The sequence below is a fragment of the Mchenga conophoros genome, linkage group LG11 (genome assembly GCF_057382185.1).
Source record: "Mchenga conophoros isolate Kocher_MC1m ecotype Shallow Benthic linkage group LG11, M_conophoros_male_GT1.1, whole genome shotgun sequence".
Taxonomy (NCBI): Eukaryota; Metazoa; Chordata; class Actinopteri; order Cichliformes; family Cichlidae; genus Mchenga; species Mchenga conophoros.
The window spans coordinates 39,677,096-39,693,007 of NC_140536.1; the positions used below are offsets into that span (position 1 = coordinate 39,677,096).

At 39.3% G+C, this 15,912-nt stretch overlaps 2 protein-coding genes across 2 annotated transcripts; one reads left to right on the forward strand and one right to left on the reverse strand.

Annotated features, from left to right (window-relative positions):
- The first annotated feature begins 3,556 nt into the window (after positions 1–3,556).
- On the forward strand, positions 3,557–15,828 carry LOC146565088 (myelin-associated glycoprotein-like). Its single transcript, XM_085293005.1, has 12 exons — positions 3,557–3,663; positions 3,779–3,818; positions 4,157–4,228; positions 4,370–4,735; positions 4,829–5,125; positions 5,540–5,797; positions 5,880–6,140; positions 6,710–6,976; positions 7,077–7,373; positions 7,472–7,562; positions 7,944–8,013; positions 8,495–15,828. The coding sequence occupies exons 3-12, from the start codon at positions 4,183–4,185 to the stop codon at positions 8,723–8,725; spliced, it is 2,184 nt and encodes a 727-aa protein (XP_085149131.1). The 5' UTR covers positions 3,557–3,663; positions 3,779–3,818; positions 4,157–4,182; the 3' UTR covers positions 8,726–15,828.
- On the reverse strand, positions 9,026–15,681 carry LOC146565089 (B-cell receptor CD22-like). Its single transcript, XM_085293004.1, has 14 exons — positions 15,489–15,681; positions 14,671–14,919; positions 14,132–14,401; positions 13,721–14,002; positions 13,046–13,315; positions 12,336–12,608; positions 11,690–11,950; positions 11,133–11,211; positions 10,975–11,038; positions 10,756–10,892; positions 10,491–10,548; positions 10,130–10,224; positions 9,989–10,046; positions 9,026–9,740 (listed from the first exon to the last, which is right to left on the reverse strand). Exons 1-14 carry the CDS (start codon positions 15,556–15,558, stop codon positions 9,519–9,521), a joined length of 2,388 nt encoding a protein of 795 aa, XP_085149130.1. The 5' UTR covers positions 15,559–15,681; the 3' UTR covers positions 9,026–9,518.
- Positions 15,829–15,912: the final 84 nt, after the last annotated feature.

Genomic DNA, 15,912 nt, shown 5'->3' on the forward strand with positions numbered 1-15,912 from the left:
AATGAAATAACATAATAGGTTTTCTTTTTTTTTCTGCAATGTGATAAATGGAGAAAGATATGTAAACTCCAGACTCTGTTTGTTTATATGTATGTCTGTTTGTTATTTTCTTTACTGTATGTCCACAATGATAAAATAACCTAATAAAAATCAAAGTAAAAAAAAAAAAAAAAAGGTAGTGGAGCATTGATCAGTCGTCCATTGTGGCATTTACAACAAAACAAGGTGTGATCACATTGATGCCACAATGGACGACTGATCAATGCTCCACTACCAAAAGGAAGCCAAGCCCTGCCACCCTTTACAACAAAACAAGGTGTGATCACAGGGCTTGGCTTCCTTTTGGTAGTGGAGCATTGATCAGTCGTCCATTGTGGCATTTACAACAAAACAAGGTGTGATCACATTGATGCCACAATGGACGACTGATCAATGCTCCACTACCAAAAGGAAGCCAAGCCCTGTGATCACACCTTGTTTTGTTGTAAAGGGTGGCAGGGCTTGGCTTCCTTTTGGTAGTGGAGCATTGATCAGTCGTCCATTGTGGCATCAATGTGATCACACCTTGTTTTGTTGTAAAGGGTGGCAGGGCTTGGCTTCCTTTTGGTAGTGGAGCATTGATCAGTCGTCCATTGTGGCATCAATGTGATCACACCTTGTTTTGTTGTAAAGGGTGGCAGGGCTTGGCTTCCTTTTGGTAGTGGAGCATTGATCAGGAAGCCAAGCCCTATATATATGATACAATCTCACTACACTTAGCCTAATCCTTCATTGCCCTGAAGAATTCTGTGGTGTACGGACCTCCTCTCCAAGGAAAGAAAATGCAGAGAAGACTCACCACTCAGCAGGCCTTGGAAATGATCCTGAGGGAAGTCGACCCTTGTGACTCGGATGGAGAAGACCTACAAGTTCAGCCGGATTCGGACTCAGAGCTGTCTGATCAGTCTTCCGGTTAGTTGCATTTCATGTTATTTCCTATTTCATTTCAAATAAGTAAGTGGATGTAGTTTGTAAGTAAGATATTTCAGACATTATTCTGATACAGAGGAGGAGATACTGGACCTTCCCATTGCTCACAATTTGAATTTGTTCACACTGCAGATGAGGAGACTGCTTCTGCACCTAAAAAGAGAGCTTGTTTGGGGACTGAGACAGCGAAAGATGGCACAGTGTGGCGTGAAGAACAGGTGGGGACCTGTCTCCCTTTCACCCCAATAGAAGCGTACGCTGCAGATGGAGAGCCAACGGCTAAGGCCAGGAGAAATATCACGAGTCGCCTTCAGAGCTTCCTGTGTTTTGTCACTCTTGACATGCTTCGTAGCATTCAAGAATGGACTGTTCAACATGCACAGCAAACGGAGCATGTTCATTGGTTCATGGACCTCCCTGAACTAATGGCATTTATTGCAATTGTCATCTTGCGGGGGGTTACCAGGGTTCCATCTCTAAATGACTGCTGGTCAGCAAACCTGGGAAACCCACAGATAATTGGAACTATGGCACGAAACCGCTTCAAAGAAATCATGCAACACCTACGCTTTGATGACAAGTCCACCCGCAGTGATCGAGCAAAGACTGATAAGTTCGCTGCAATTTCCAGTTTGTGGGGATCATTTGTCACCAACTGCATCACGTGCTACAACCCTGGTCTACATATCACCGTTGATGAACAGCTTTTCCCATCAAAGACTCGGTGCAGTTTCCTGCAGTATATTGCAAGTAAGCCGGACAAGTTTGGGATCAAGTTTTGGGTGGCTTGCGACCTAAAATCCAAGTACATTTGCAATGTCTTCCCATATCTTGGCAAGGACCCCAGTCGTCCCACTGGGGAGAGACTTTCTGAAAATGTAGTAATGAGGCTGATGGAACCATTCCTAGACAAGGGCAGAAATGTTACCACGGACAATTTTTTCACATCGCTTTCACTTGCGCAAAAACTTCTTAGACGGAAAACCACCATCCTCGGCACAGTCAACAAGATTCGCAGGGAAATTCCTCAATCCACTAGACAGACAGATCGCAATGAATTCACCACTCAGGTATGTTGCAGGTCTTTTCTGGTTCTATGTTTATGTGTTTCATTGTGTGTAAAAGTGCTATGGAAATAACAATTTATCTTATTTCTTAGGTGTTTTCAACATCTGCTGCCACGCTGACGGCGTATGCGGCCAAACGGAAGAAGACAGTCTATATTCTTAGCAGCATGCACGGCGTGGTTCAGACTGATAACACTACCAAAAGGAAGCCAAACACTGTCACCCTTTACAACAAAACAAAGTGTGGCGTGGATGTGATGGACCAGATGGTTCGGGAGTACACTGTCCGCAGAGGAACACGGCGCTGGCCAGTTGCCGTGTTTTATAACATGATTGACATGGCAGCACTGAATGCACATGTGCTGTATCAAGCATGCTCCGGGACGAAGGAAAGACGGGTGGACTTCCTGGTGGAGCTTGCAAGGGAGTTAGCTCACTCTCATGTAGCTGCGAAGAAGGCAAGAAAAGAACAGTTGCCTTTGACACAACCCTCCACACCTAGCCCTGGAAAAAGAGCCATGTGTCAGGTCAAACACAATTGCAAGAACAATCATGCCACTGTGCGATGTGTTCACTGCAACAGATACACATGTGGTAAATGCAGACTACAGATACCATGGCAGTGCCAGGATTGTGAGTGATTGCTGAAAATGTCGAAATGTACTCACTCACTTTTTATAATTATTTGTAAAAATGTGTACAAATGGTTGATTTTTTGTACTGTTTTTATCAATAAATCTCAGCAACAAAGGACATACACCCATGTGTGTTGATTTCTCCCTAAGATGGCAAACTGAAACACTCCAAGTTGGTGACTTTTGGAGATTTGTTTCCCTGGATGATTGAGAATGCATCAAGATGAAACAAAAGGAAGCTCACCGCTTTTAGCAGCTCCCCCACCCCCTCATCCACACACCCCCACTCCCCTCCCTCCAGAATTCCCAGGTAACAACCCAATTTACATATGAATGACTAGCCAATTTAGCTTCCACTTGCCTGAAGCTAAAGCTTAGCTAAAAGCCTACCAGCCATTTGGCTGCTCTCCGGGTTTTAAAGGTAGAAAGGTAGAAGCCTGGGCCTTCCTAGTGTTAAAACTCATTCACCGTCATTACCTCGTACGTAACATGTTCAGCTTTCCACGTGTCTCCCTTGCCCACACACGTCTTGCTTCTGCTGACTTTTGTAGTTACTGCAGTTCTGTATATCACCCTTGCTCCTGAAAAACATAACATTGAAAATCAGTTTAGTGTCGAGCTATTTCCAAGTACATCACTGTGTACACTCACCAGGCACTTTATTAGGTACACGTTGCTGGTACAAGGTACCAGAACTGTCTTTATTCTGTCTTTATTGTGTCATAGAATATTAACATCAGCTCATAATTCACCTTTCTTTCCCATTTCAAGCTCTCAGTGGGATCAAATGCATTATACAAATAATGCATTATTATGCACAATTCTGCACTTGGTTAAAACAGCTGAAATACAGAGAGAGTATCAAAACCTTGTTGTTCTGCTACACGCCACTCCCCGGACACATCTGACAAGAGCTGTGTGCGACATCCAGACACACTACCAGTCTGACATGACTCACTTGTTGGATTACTACTACTGATGCTTTAATGCTTGTAAACCCTTCATTTTAACTTTATTAATATTATTTTTATGATTGTATACTTTAAAATGATCTCAGGATTTGTGACCTCAAATTATTTTTTTTAAAACTTTTTTTTTTCTTTCCAGAAAAGACACTGTATGCTGAACACTTCTGTTGGCTTTTAAGGTAAGACTGTTACCTTAATAAAAGTACTAAATATTATATGAAATACTGTTGAGGATAAAGAATAAGATCATGGATGATTTTTATATTGCTTCCTCTTTTTCATCATTTACCATTTACCATTTTAGTTAATTATTACCTTCAAAAAGGGGAATAATTACATAAACAATGAAGCAAACAAAGTCTCACAGGCTTAAAACAATATTTCAGTTATTTTCAGCAAAACATCAACATTTTGTAAAATGGAAATAGTGTGACTCTCAGCTTGTCCTAAAGACTATGTTTGAATGTTAGCCATACAATAACATTTATAGCAAGCAATAAAAGTGTCCTGTTTCCAGTACCTCACTCGGATCATCAGACGAATATGACGGTTGCAATAAAGGTTTTCTTTATATGCAGTCTACTTCAAGGTATGTTATTTTAATTTCAGTCATGTTGCTAGGGACTTATCTGTCTTTCCACATATGTAGATGCAAATGCAGAACCTTTACATTGGCAGTAATTAGAATGTTTACCATACCTAATGTCATGTTTCTGCTGCTTCAACTCAGGTAGCTTATGCCAAAACTGGGCAGTCTTCTTGCCTCAGACTGTAGAAGCACTGAGTGGATCCTGCGTGTTGATCCGCTGCAGATTCACCTTGCCCCCAGAATGGGAGGAATTCCTGGATGATTCATGTAAAGCTATCTGGAAGAAAGGCTGGAGTAGAACTCCGGTGTTTGATTCCAGCCTCACTGGTGCAAGTGGAAGCTTAAATATCCAGCAAGGAAACCTGACTGGAATCCTGCGTGACAAAGACTGCACCACCATCTTCAACAACATGCCACCACGCCATTATGACAACTATTACTTCAGACTGCAGTGTGACAATGATTTGAAGTTTAACTTTCCTTCAAGTGTCCTCATATCCACTCAAAGTTTGTCCCCTCCTCTTGCTATTCTACACATAAAGCCACATCTTTACTACATTTTAGGTCATTATGTCATTTTTGTATTGTTCTACTTTTCAGATTCACTGCCTAAACCTACCATAACTCCATTGAACCTGGAGGTAGAAGAAGGAACTGCAGTGACATTGACCTGCTCCGCTGTTTCTCACTGTCCCATTCTTCCTCCACTTCTGACATGGTCGCCCGCTTTAGGTGACACAGAGGAGGAAGTGGAAGCTAATCCTGCGACCTCTGTGATGAACTTCACTGCTTCTCACCTTCACAATGAACAAAAAGTTTCTTGCACTGCCGTCTATAACCGACAAGCTGGGAAAAGTGACCTTCTGTATGAAAAAATTCTGACGCTAAGTGTTCTTTGTGAGTATATTTTATCACCTTTTCTTTTATTGTTTGCATTCATACCATAACATGATTTTATTTATGGTCTGATATTATCTGATTTGGTCTTCTCCAGGATAATAAAAAACCTATAAAAGAACATCTAATCAGATGGTTTAGGTTTTTTTTTGTATAGTTTCAAAAGTCACTCTGTTTCAATGAGCTTCAGTTTTGCCATTCAGTCAAGTTGCAATCAAGCGCTACAGCTGGGATAGACCCTTGGTTACATTGTAAACATTTGGCAGGTCTCCAGAAACACAAATCCAGTTTTGCTGATGTGAAAAGACAAATGTTTATCATTCCAGTTGTAGGCTTGACACTGGTTATGAGTGGCCCAAAAAATCTGTCTGTGCAGATAGATTGTGTATTAACAATTTCATATTTCTCTTACAGATCCTCCAAATAACACATCCGTTAGTTACTCTGGTCCTGTAAAAGAAGGCAGCTCAGTGACCGTGACCTGCAACACTAATGCAAATCCAGCCGTGGACAGCTACAGCTGGTACAAAGTGAATGGAGATCAGGTGTCAGTGGTGGGATCAAAGAAGAGGTTTTCAGCCACAGTGTCAGAAGTTGACAGTCAGTTTTTTTGTGGAGTCAGTAACAGTTATGGAAGCCAGAATTCTTCTATCACTCAGATTGACGTACAGTGTAAGTGAGCCTGAAACAAAAAGACAGATTATAAATGTTGGATCACAGCATAGACTGAACCCATGCTTGTTTATTTTTCCAGTTTCCCCGAGGGAAACAACAGTAATCGTCGATCCCACTGGTCCAGTTCTGGAGGGCAGCTCTGTTTCTCTGATCTGTAAGAGCCGCTCTAACCCACCAGTGACCAACTACACCTGGTACAGAGATAATGAGATGGATAAGGAGCCCGGACCAGTCTTGGTCATAGACGGTGCCGACACCAGCCACAGCGGTGATTACCACTGTACAGCCAAAAATGATCTGGGAGAGGAAACGTCAGCAGCAATTCAGCTGGACATTCAGTGTGAGTTAATTTAACACAGTAAAGACATTGATTTACACCGAAAACAAACAACAGAACTGTATTTCTCCAGTGTGCTCACGTCCTGAACATGGCTCTACTGTATATCCAGCTGTGCTCAACCCAACATGATCTGGGGCCAAGACTTGTTAACAGGGCAACACTAGTGTCTGAGCTATGGACAGTAACACATTGTCATATTGCGTGACAACCTCAAAACCTTCTGAGTCCATCATGACTGAGCTCCACTGTGTCCACATGTGTGCCAGTGTCTGAATGTATGTGTAGCTGTTTTGTTTAATTTGTGTCCTCATCAAGCTGTAAGAGTACAGAAAAGTATGATTAAAGCCCCCCCAAAGCAAAACACATTTAATTCTATCAAAAAGGAATAATATGAATCACAATGAAAAAGAAAAAAGTATTATGCATATCAATTAATAACTTTCTGCCCTAAAACTTGCACCAGAACATCCTAATTTATATATTTTCTGAAAGGCTGAATATGCATTCCCAAACAAGTAAAAAAAAGTCTTTGGATGCAATACTAACAAGGAACATTATTTTCCTTTCAGATCCTCCTAAAAATACTTCAGTGTCTGTTGACCCTTCTGGTCCTGTGCTGGATGGCAGCTCTGTGACTCTGACTTGCACAAGCATCGCCAATCCAGCAGCGGTGAACTTCACCTGGTTCCAGGTGGCAGGAAGGAAAAAGGAAGCGGTGGGCTTTGAGCAACACTTCACCTTCAATGTGACCAAACTCTCAGATGATCAATATCATTGTGAAGCTCTTAATGTCCATGGAGCTGAATGCTCAGAGCCTGTCAGCATTGATGTCACATGTAAGACTCTTATTCTTGCTTTCATTCCTTTGAAGCCTTTATGTTTCCCCAAGAAAAAGCACCCATAAGCCTAGTTAACCCATTACCTTCTTTGTCTCAGTTGCTCCAGAGATCCTATTTTCTTCCCGCTGTGTGAAGATTTTGTCCCAGATCCGATGTACCTGTAACACTCAGGGGAACCCGCTTCCCTCCCTGGTTTGGCAGCTGGCTGGCGAGCTTGTCAATCACTCTGCTGATATCCCAATTCGGGAAGTAAATCTGGGGAGCACGAGCGTGAGGAGCATCATCACTCTGTACTACCTGGGCCAAGACATGCCCTCTCTGGTCTGTCTGAGCAGCAACTCCCTGGGGTCTGATAGTATAGCTTTCAATATATCCTCCAGTGAAACTCAGCTAGGTGAAGAAATCTCTAGGAAGCTTCATTTTATATCTGGCTTTTCTGTTGTGTCATTTGCATCTTTTAGTGATTGATATGACTGTTTTGTTTTTTTTAAGTCCTCCATACTCTTTCTTTGCTGATTGGTTCTGGAGTGGGAGCACTGGGGATGTTGCTGGTTTTCATACCGCTACTGATATGCCTTTACAGGTGAGGAACGCAGAACACTGGTACCAGATATTTTCAAAGTAGGTTACGATTATCATGTATAATCAAAAATGCATATAACAGACATATTTCAAGGTTCCTTTTGTAAGCTGACTAATTATAGAGCAACCACAGCTGCCACAAATCATTACTAACAAGGCAGCCTTCTGATGAAACTTTATCTGCCCACCTTGAAGCTGAAAACACACACGTGTAATACACGAATTGTGACAAAATCAAAACATTATCAGGGGGATAACGACTTTTAGAGTTTTTAACCTTGTGGCAAGGAATTTTCAAGGAGAAAGTATTTTTCCTAAAGCATATTTCAATGTAAAATTTTTAATGTGAATTAAACCTTTCACCTTTCTGTGATGGTTGCAGGAAAAGGAAGGGCAATGTTTCACTTGACAAGGGACTTGTGGATATTTCAGACTGTTTAGTCACCAATGAGGTGAGTTTATGTTGATGCATATATATGAGTTAGATGAAGAAAAAAATCCCACCTGTGGTAGAATGAGTTTGCCTCCAGCTCTTCCTGTGTACTTGCCAATGTGTTAGTGTGATTTAAACACCAAAACATATTGTCTGTGAAGGTTCTCAGTCATCCAGGTCATCGTAGTCTAAAGACCAAGTCTAAAGAGCTTGGAAAGAGGAAGAAGCTTCTCGGCTGAGAGAAGAAACGTCTTCAAGAAACTTCCAGACGTCTTTCTTTCCAAGCTCTTTAGATTCCAAAACATATTCTGACTCTCTGAGCTAATGGTGTGTCCTGTTTGAATGATAAAATGAACGTTTTCTTGCATAGTAAATGTGAATATAGTATGCCAAAACATATGCTCTTAAAAAAACACAGTTAAAGTGAACCTCATTATTGAAATAGAAAAAAACACATCTTTTCTGTGTTACTGAAACACACTGTTGTGGTTTCTCTGTAGACTAACTCTTCAAAGGCAGATGTGATTTATGTCAATAAAGCCATTCTTGAGGCAGAAGCAGCAGAATACAAGGATGACTCTCTCCATTATGCTGATGTGGACTTTGCTCAACTTCAGGCCAGGTCAGAGGGCAAGCTCGGGGAAGGTGAGATCAAAGGCCTGGTCTCTAAGACTGGTGTGGATTCTGAGATCCATCGAGAAGCACCAAGCAATGGAGGAGATGCAAAGTAGGAAGAAACACTTGCAGATGCTCATTTTGGAAGAAAGAAAGATGCTAAGGGACTTACATGAAGGGTTGATGAGAAAGTGGTCACTTAGCTTTAGAGGAATTGACAGCAGAAGCCCAGGAGTTTGGACATTCCCTCCGGCCCTGGTTTTGATCCTCGTCTGTAAATTCTTCTCCTGTCTTACTAGTAAAAATAGCATGACAGAAAAAAAAGACATATCTGTATGCTGAGGTTGAATCTTTAACTATATGCATATGACTAACCTTTGTCTAATTCTAAAAAAAGCTTTGTGGAGTGTGTAAGAAGCAGGTACAACCTAAAACTTGTTAGGCACTTGTTTTTATTGACAACTTTGTAATGCATAATTATTATGTGATTAAAAGAGTAACTGGCCCTGCAGCCAAGTTTGCCATCAAACAACAGCTTGTGTCAAAGCAGGTTATGAAATGGAACTATGCATACAGTAAAGTACTTTAATTTCAAGACAGATATATATACATTAAAAAACTCAGCAGGAGGATGGGAGCACAATTTTACAACAGCAGTCATTTCATTTTATCACTTATCCATATACACTTCCCCAACAGTCTTACATCTATGATAAAAAGATAGGTTTGTGTACTTGTGGGGACTTATTACTATACATAAAGGGAAGCTAAAATTATATCCCAGGAAGGAAAAAAGAAACAATGAGGTAATACAAGCCTTGTTCAGTATAGTTAGCCTGGCAAATATATTTCAGAACGTCCATGGCACAAACTGGCAGAGATGTCTGAATAGGATCAAAGCATTTTTAGTCAAATTTTGACCTGAGAGTACTGCGTTTCATCTTCGCTGCTGCTGCTGCTGCTGGAGTCTCGCTGGTGGCCAGACTTTGGCTTAATGTTCACATGAGCATAGTTGACCTCCACCTCATCTTCACTGGTATCTGTCTCTGAGTCAAAGTTATATGTATATGGAGGTTTGGGTGGAAGCTCTTCGCCGATGTTCTCATAGTCCTCCTGCACTTCTTGTTCTGTCTAGATGACAAAAAGTGACAAAACGGTGTCATAATTTCTGACAGTGTCTGGATTTGATGTACAAAAATAACCCTTGTTGAAGATCATTTTCATTCTTTACTTTGCCTTAACTTAATTTTCCTTGCTACAATGATTTTTATTTGTATTTGTATATCATATACAATGAGTATATGATATACAAATACAATGAAATAAGCTAATAAACTGAATGAGATACAGGGGGAAAAAGGCATTTTGAGCTTTCTTACCACTTTTGACTTCTTAGGCTTTGACACCACAGAGTACTCAGCATCCTCCTCTGAATCCCTGGGGAAAACATATAGTCATAAAAGAAGTCATGTAATAACATATCATTTAGGCTCCTTTTATATACAGAACTGAATTCTCACTTTTTTCTATTCTCAAAGAACACAGAAGCGTAGTTGAGAGAATCATTTCCCATGTTTCCACCATGTCCTTTGATTGGGTTTTGTGCAGAGGCAGCCTGAGCAAATGCAGAGAGAACTTGTCAATGAATGTAGAGTAGCAACTGAATCAGTTCATTCATGCCTTACATGAAGGATAATTAATAACTATACTGACAGATATATATTAACAGTAAGGGACAGCATAAGCACAAGGCTGGATTAGTGGAGATAAAACTTTACAAACTACTCTTGACTTTTATTATTTTCTACAGAGCCCCTAAAGTACTGAAACATTTTAAATGGATTTGTCTTTGTTGAGCTTGCACTGATATGATTGGATCACCTGTTTGCTTTTGGGCAGATTCACAGCAGAGTAAACAGTGTTCACGTTGGATGCAGTCCTGTGGAAAAATAATGATGTTAAAAATAAAAAATGCACATTCAGAATCAGAACCATTCAAAAGCTGAGCAGACTCTGGGTGTGCCATTCATAACTGAATGATGTTAAATGGGTGCTTTGACGAAAGAGTGAGCAGCAGCACCCAGCTCCCCTGCCAACAATGAGTCCCTTGTTCTGAGCTGGACAGTGCGAGCTGCTGCAGACTTACGTGCTGTCTGGATGACGCTGGGGTCGTTGGGCATTTGGTTGACATGGATGGTTTAGCAAGAGGTCATCTCTGCTCCTGAACGGCTCTGCCAAACCACTCTGATTCCCACTGCTCCTGCTGACTCCATTCCAGGAACCCTGATTCAGTTTACAGATGGAAATGCATCATTTTTGTTTCATTTCACTAACAATTCAAAAGATTTAACATATGAGTTAATACCAGAAAACTACTCCAGGACCACACATTTGTAGTTCTTTGTTGAATTAAATTGTTCCTTCTGCATCTGTAAACAAAGGGGCAGAAGAGCAGTCATACAGGCCAATCACCCGAACACGTTTCTCTAATGGAAACTATTTGTTATTTACTTTGTATATTACCTGTACAAAAAGATGAGTATGCATACAATTAGAAAAATAAGACAAAGCGAGAAGACCGCCACAATCTTCATAACTGTGTCTGTGGTTAGAAGAGAGAGAACATCAGTATATAGAGAGATTTGTGAACAGGTAGCACAGAAAAACAAAAAGCACCCAAAGAGCACAAACCTCCACCAAGACAGTTCAATGGGCAGTGTTACTTTTAAGGGCATACACACATTGTGTGTATGATTTTTTTTTTCTTTGTTCTGTTTAAATGTACTTTTCAAATAAGGGTAACCTGACACATGTTTACTTTGAGTACACAGACATTATGCAGGAGTAGGTGATGGATAATAGGCACTGAGTTGTAAATACCTGGACATGAATAAGTTGAGCTTATTAAATAATGTAATATTGTTAAAACAAATGTTGATGGCTTGTTAACATGACCCCACTCTACACTGCCACAAAGTTTTATGTACGTATTTAAAAAAGGAAAATATAATTTAAATGTATTATTATATAAAAACAATGCACAGTAGAGATAAAGGTCAATGCCTTTGGAATTCACTCACCGTCAAATAGCTTGATTGGCTCAGATGATTTTTCACCAATTTCGTTTTTTGCGACGCAGTAGTACTCCCCAGGCTGGTCTGATCTCACAAAAATATCCGTACCGTTTGCTACATTTTTGCTCTCTTTTTTGTTTATCCTCTGGTACCATGAATATTGCGTGACTTCAGGATAGCACTGACTGATGCACCTCAGTTTCACTCCTGTCAGTTCATCATGCTGCTCATCCTTTTCTTTTTCAATCTTTGTGAATTTTGGACCATCTAAACAGAGGAACAGAGAAGAAAAGGAAACGCAAAATAATGACTTCAAAAAAAGACAGAATAGCTAAATATGGAAAGTTTTAAAATGACAATGTACAGTTGCTCTATTCAAAGCTGTTTCATGTAGAGTTAGAAATGTTCCTTTCTCATATCCCTTAGTTGCTGGTCCAAAGTGCACATGCGGCACAACCTGAATGACCTTTCTAAAGCATTTTACTTATCCCAGAATGAAAAACTAAAACCAGTAAAATCAACCACTTGTTAGAGTCCATGTCATATTTGAAGTTTAGATGAAATGAGTAAATAATTACAAAGCAAAGTATTAGACGTGTGGATACTCTGTTGTTGGTGAGAAACAATGACTGAAATATTCAAGTGTACTCACGCTTAACTTTAACTTCAACTTGCACTGATTTCCCCGTTCCAATTTTATTTGTGGCCGTACAGCGGTACTTCCCGCTGTCAGAGACACTGGCAGAATCCACAATGAACGGTGTCCCAGTGCTTATAGTGGTTTCCATCGTCCCATCGATCATCTTCATCCAGGTGAAGGAGCTTACTGATGGGTACGAGTTGGCACTGCAATCCAGTGTTAATGACTCATTCTCTTTTACAATAAGATCAGGATGACCTGTTATTTTCACCTCTCTGGGGCTATCTGTATTTAACGCAAATTATAAACAAAGAAATGAGATGATATTTTTATTTGTTTGTTTTTAATCACAAGATCTTTCTGTAAAATCATAACCTTAATATTTAAATTATTTACAACTCAAATTCTATTATAGCTGAAATTCAGCAGTAAAATAATCTAATCTGTTAATCAAGAAAAACAACAGTAGTTAATATATTGCAACAATGCCTCATGTTTCTTGAACCTCGTTTCCTGAGCTGATGATGTGTCTTTTGTAAAAAAACAAAAAATAGGAGCTTGAAAGTATGGAACAGCTAAACTTTACTGCCTGAGAAATTGTACTAAAACCACATTTTAGTTTAAGATATTGTCTAGTTATTAGATGATTGAATATTATCAGAATATAATTGTGTTGGATGTAACATATATATGACAAAGACATGCATCACTCAATTGCTTACAATTCACCACCAGTTGCTTTTTTGAGCTCCACTGGTTTCCTTCGCTGTTTGAGGCCTTGCAGGTGTAAACGCCTGCGTCTGTTGAATTTGCCTTAAATTTGTAGGAGTTGTCTAAAGTTAAACTCCATTCTGGAGTCTGAGAATTTGATTTAGAATATCTTGCCAGAGTGAAAGTTGGCAGTGGGAAACTTTCAGCAGTGCAGTTGACTTCGACAGGGTCGCCTTCAGTGACCAACTCAGTCATGTACAGATTGGTATGATTGGGAGGAACTGTGGAGAGGAAGCACCTGTGAGCATCATTTTTAACATGCTGAATGATATTACAAGATCAGTCCTTAAACAGAATGTCAGCTCTATGCTGAACCAGCATTCACTAAATGACGCAGCATGTTTTTATTTTCTTTGTATAAAAGTTGCAGTTTAAGTCAAATTTGAGCTTTTACTTGGGTTAAAATATCTAATTTGACACAGACTAGTTTGCTTGACAGTTAACATACTAATTAATTATCATTAGGCAAGTGCAGCTTCATCTAACGCTATGCTACAACAGTAATAATCACATTAATCTGAAAAAGCATGAATGCATTTTTTTCTCTGTGATGGTACTGATTGATAAAGGGAATCAGTTCTAAAACAAAGTGCAGAGAAACTTTAATATGTCAGCAGAGTACTTACACAATACTTCTATGCACACTGGCTCACTAGTGTCCCCTGTGTCAATGCTGTTGCTCGCGTTGCATATGTAACATCCTTCATTTGCTCTTTTTACTTTTTCTAAGTGAAGAGTTTCTATGAAAACCATGAGCATCTTCTTCTGGGGGATGTCAGTCTGCTTATAATGGAACCAGGAATAGCTTGAAGGGGCTGGATATGCATCAGTTAAACAAGTGAATTTTGCGGTTGTATTAATTTTCACACTTGTTTGATGGATAGAAATGTTAGTTTTCCTTGGTTTGTCTGGAAAACAGTAAATAACTTTCAGAATACTTTTGATACTGAAACAGTCAATACAGCATCAACACTAATTTATTTTTATTTTCTCTGTTATGTTCATAGACATATGGAACACAGAGGTTTAAAACTTACATTGAACCGTAAGTTGAAGAGTTTTTGATCCAGAGCCCGCAGTGTTCTCGGCACTACATGTGTATTTACCTCTGTCTTCTGGCTGTATGTTTTCAACAACAATTCTCTGTTTTGAATCAATATGTGTTTTGTCTTTCTGCCAAGTAAAAGAGTCTGGTGGTGGGTTGCTTCTCTTTACAGAACATGTAAAAATGACTTTATCTCCTTGTATAATCGTTTTTGGACTTCTTTCAGACTTCTGTGAAATCTCTATGTCAACATCAGGGGCATCTATAACAGAAGATGTCAGTATTTGGTAAAGTTGATTCATTGTAATAATCAGCGCTGAAAATACTGGGCTGATGAATCAGAACTAAAAAAATGCTAAAATACAGGATTCTCATAAAAAATAAAGGCTTATGCCAAATACAACGACAATATCTTAAACTGCACCAACATAAGTTTAAACCACTGAGATACAAACCCATTAAAAGGCATTCAGACATTTGCTAAAAATTTGTAAGAATAGATCAATATAATTAATGTGAAACAATACTCACAAATAACCCCGACAGTCACCACTAATTCTTTACTCCCATATTTGTTTACAGCTTTACAGATATATGATCCATTCTGTGATGCAGTAATTGATGAAATCATCCAATTGGCCTTTGAGTCAAGATCTCGACCATCTTTAGTCCATGTAAAAGTGGGCTCAGGTTGTCCTTTAGCAGAGCAAGTGAAACTGACAGACTCTCCTTCCTTTACAACTTTAGAGCTTATATTTGCAGACATGTCTTTGGGAGCATCTGTTCAAAAGGCAAATCAATACAGATTAGCAAATAGTGTGCATACAGGTACACCGTGTGTTGATTGTTTACTCAAATGAAATAGACAGAATAGAACAAGTATTGGATTTCAGATACATCCATATATTTACAAATGCAGCAAGGTGAAAATAGCTAATCACATTTATTACAACGCAGGTGTCACACTGTACCAATTCAGGTTTTCTGAAATGAGTTAGAAAAAATAGAAACACACTACTTTTCTATTTTTCATCTTGCAGCAGAACAAGATCATTTTCTGGTGGCAGATCTGTTTAAATCAATTTTTTTTATCACTTTCTTCTAATCTGACTCTGACACAGTAGTAACAGATGTTTCACAGATTCATTTTTATCAGAGAAATAATGGCAGCTAACAAAATGTTCAAATTTTTATTATTTAATAATCTAATTTTTGTAATAAAGTAATGTAATAATTTTACTCCCTTAGTCCTCAGACTCTTTAACATCATTCATATCTTTTACAAAAGTAGTAATTAGGTCCACACTTCAGTAGAAATTACATTAATAAACTTTCAGTTATGAACTTACATCCTACAGTGAGGCTGATATTCCGAATCAAACATGGATCTGTATTGTTCTCTGTTTGGCATGAAAACATCCTCCCATCATCCTCCCAAGTGACTTTAAAACTCAGTGTGGTCTTTTTAGGGTTCTCTGGTTTGCTTTGGGAAAGTGATGCCGAAGGACCTTCAATTTTTAGGCCTGAAGTACAGGAGCTTAATGTGGAGCATGTAAGTGTTACATTGCCATTTTCAGTCACGTTTTTTGGTTCCTCAAAAGTGAGCAGACATGGATTTTCTGCAAATGTAAAGGTAGAGACAACAGGAATGTGATAAAATCTAAAAGTATAGCATACAAGCCCTACAAATATGTTTGTTTTAGGAACAAATAATATAAGGCTGCTCCCTGAAGATTTAAAAAACTGTTGCAGGATCATACATTGATGTTACTA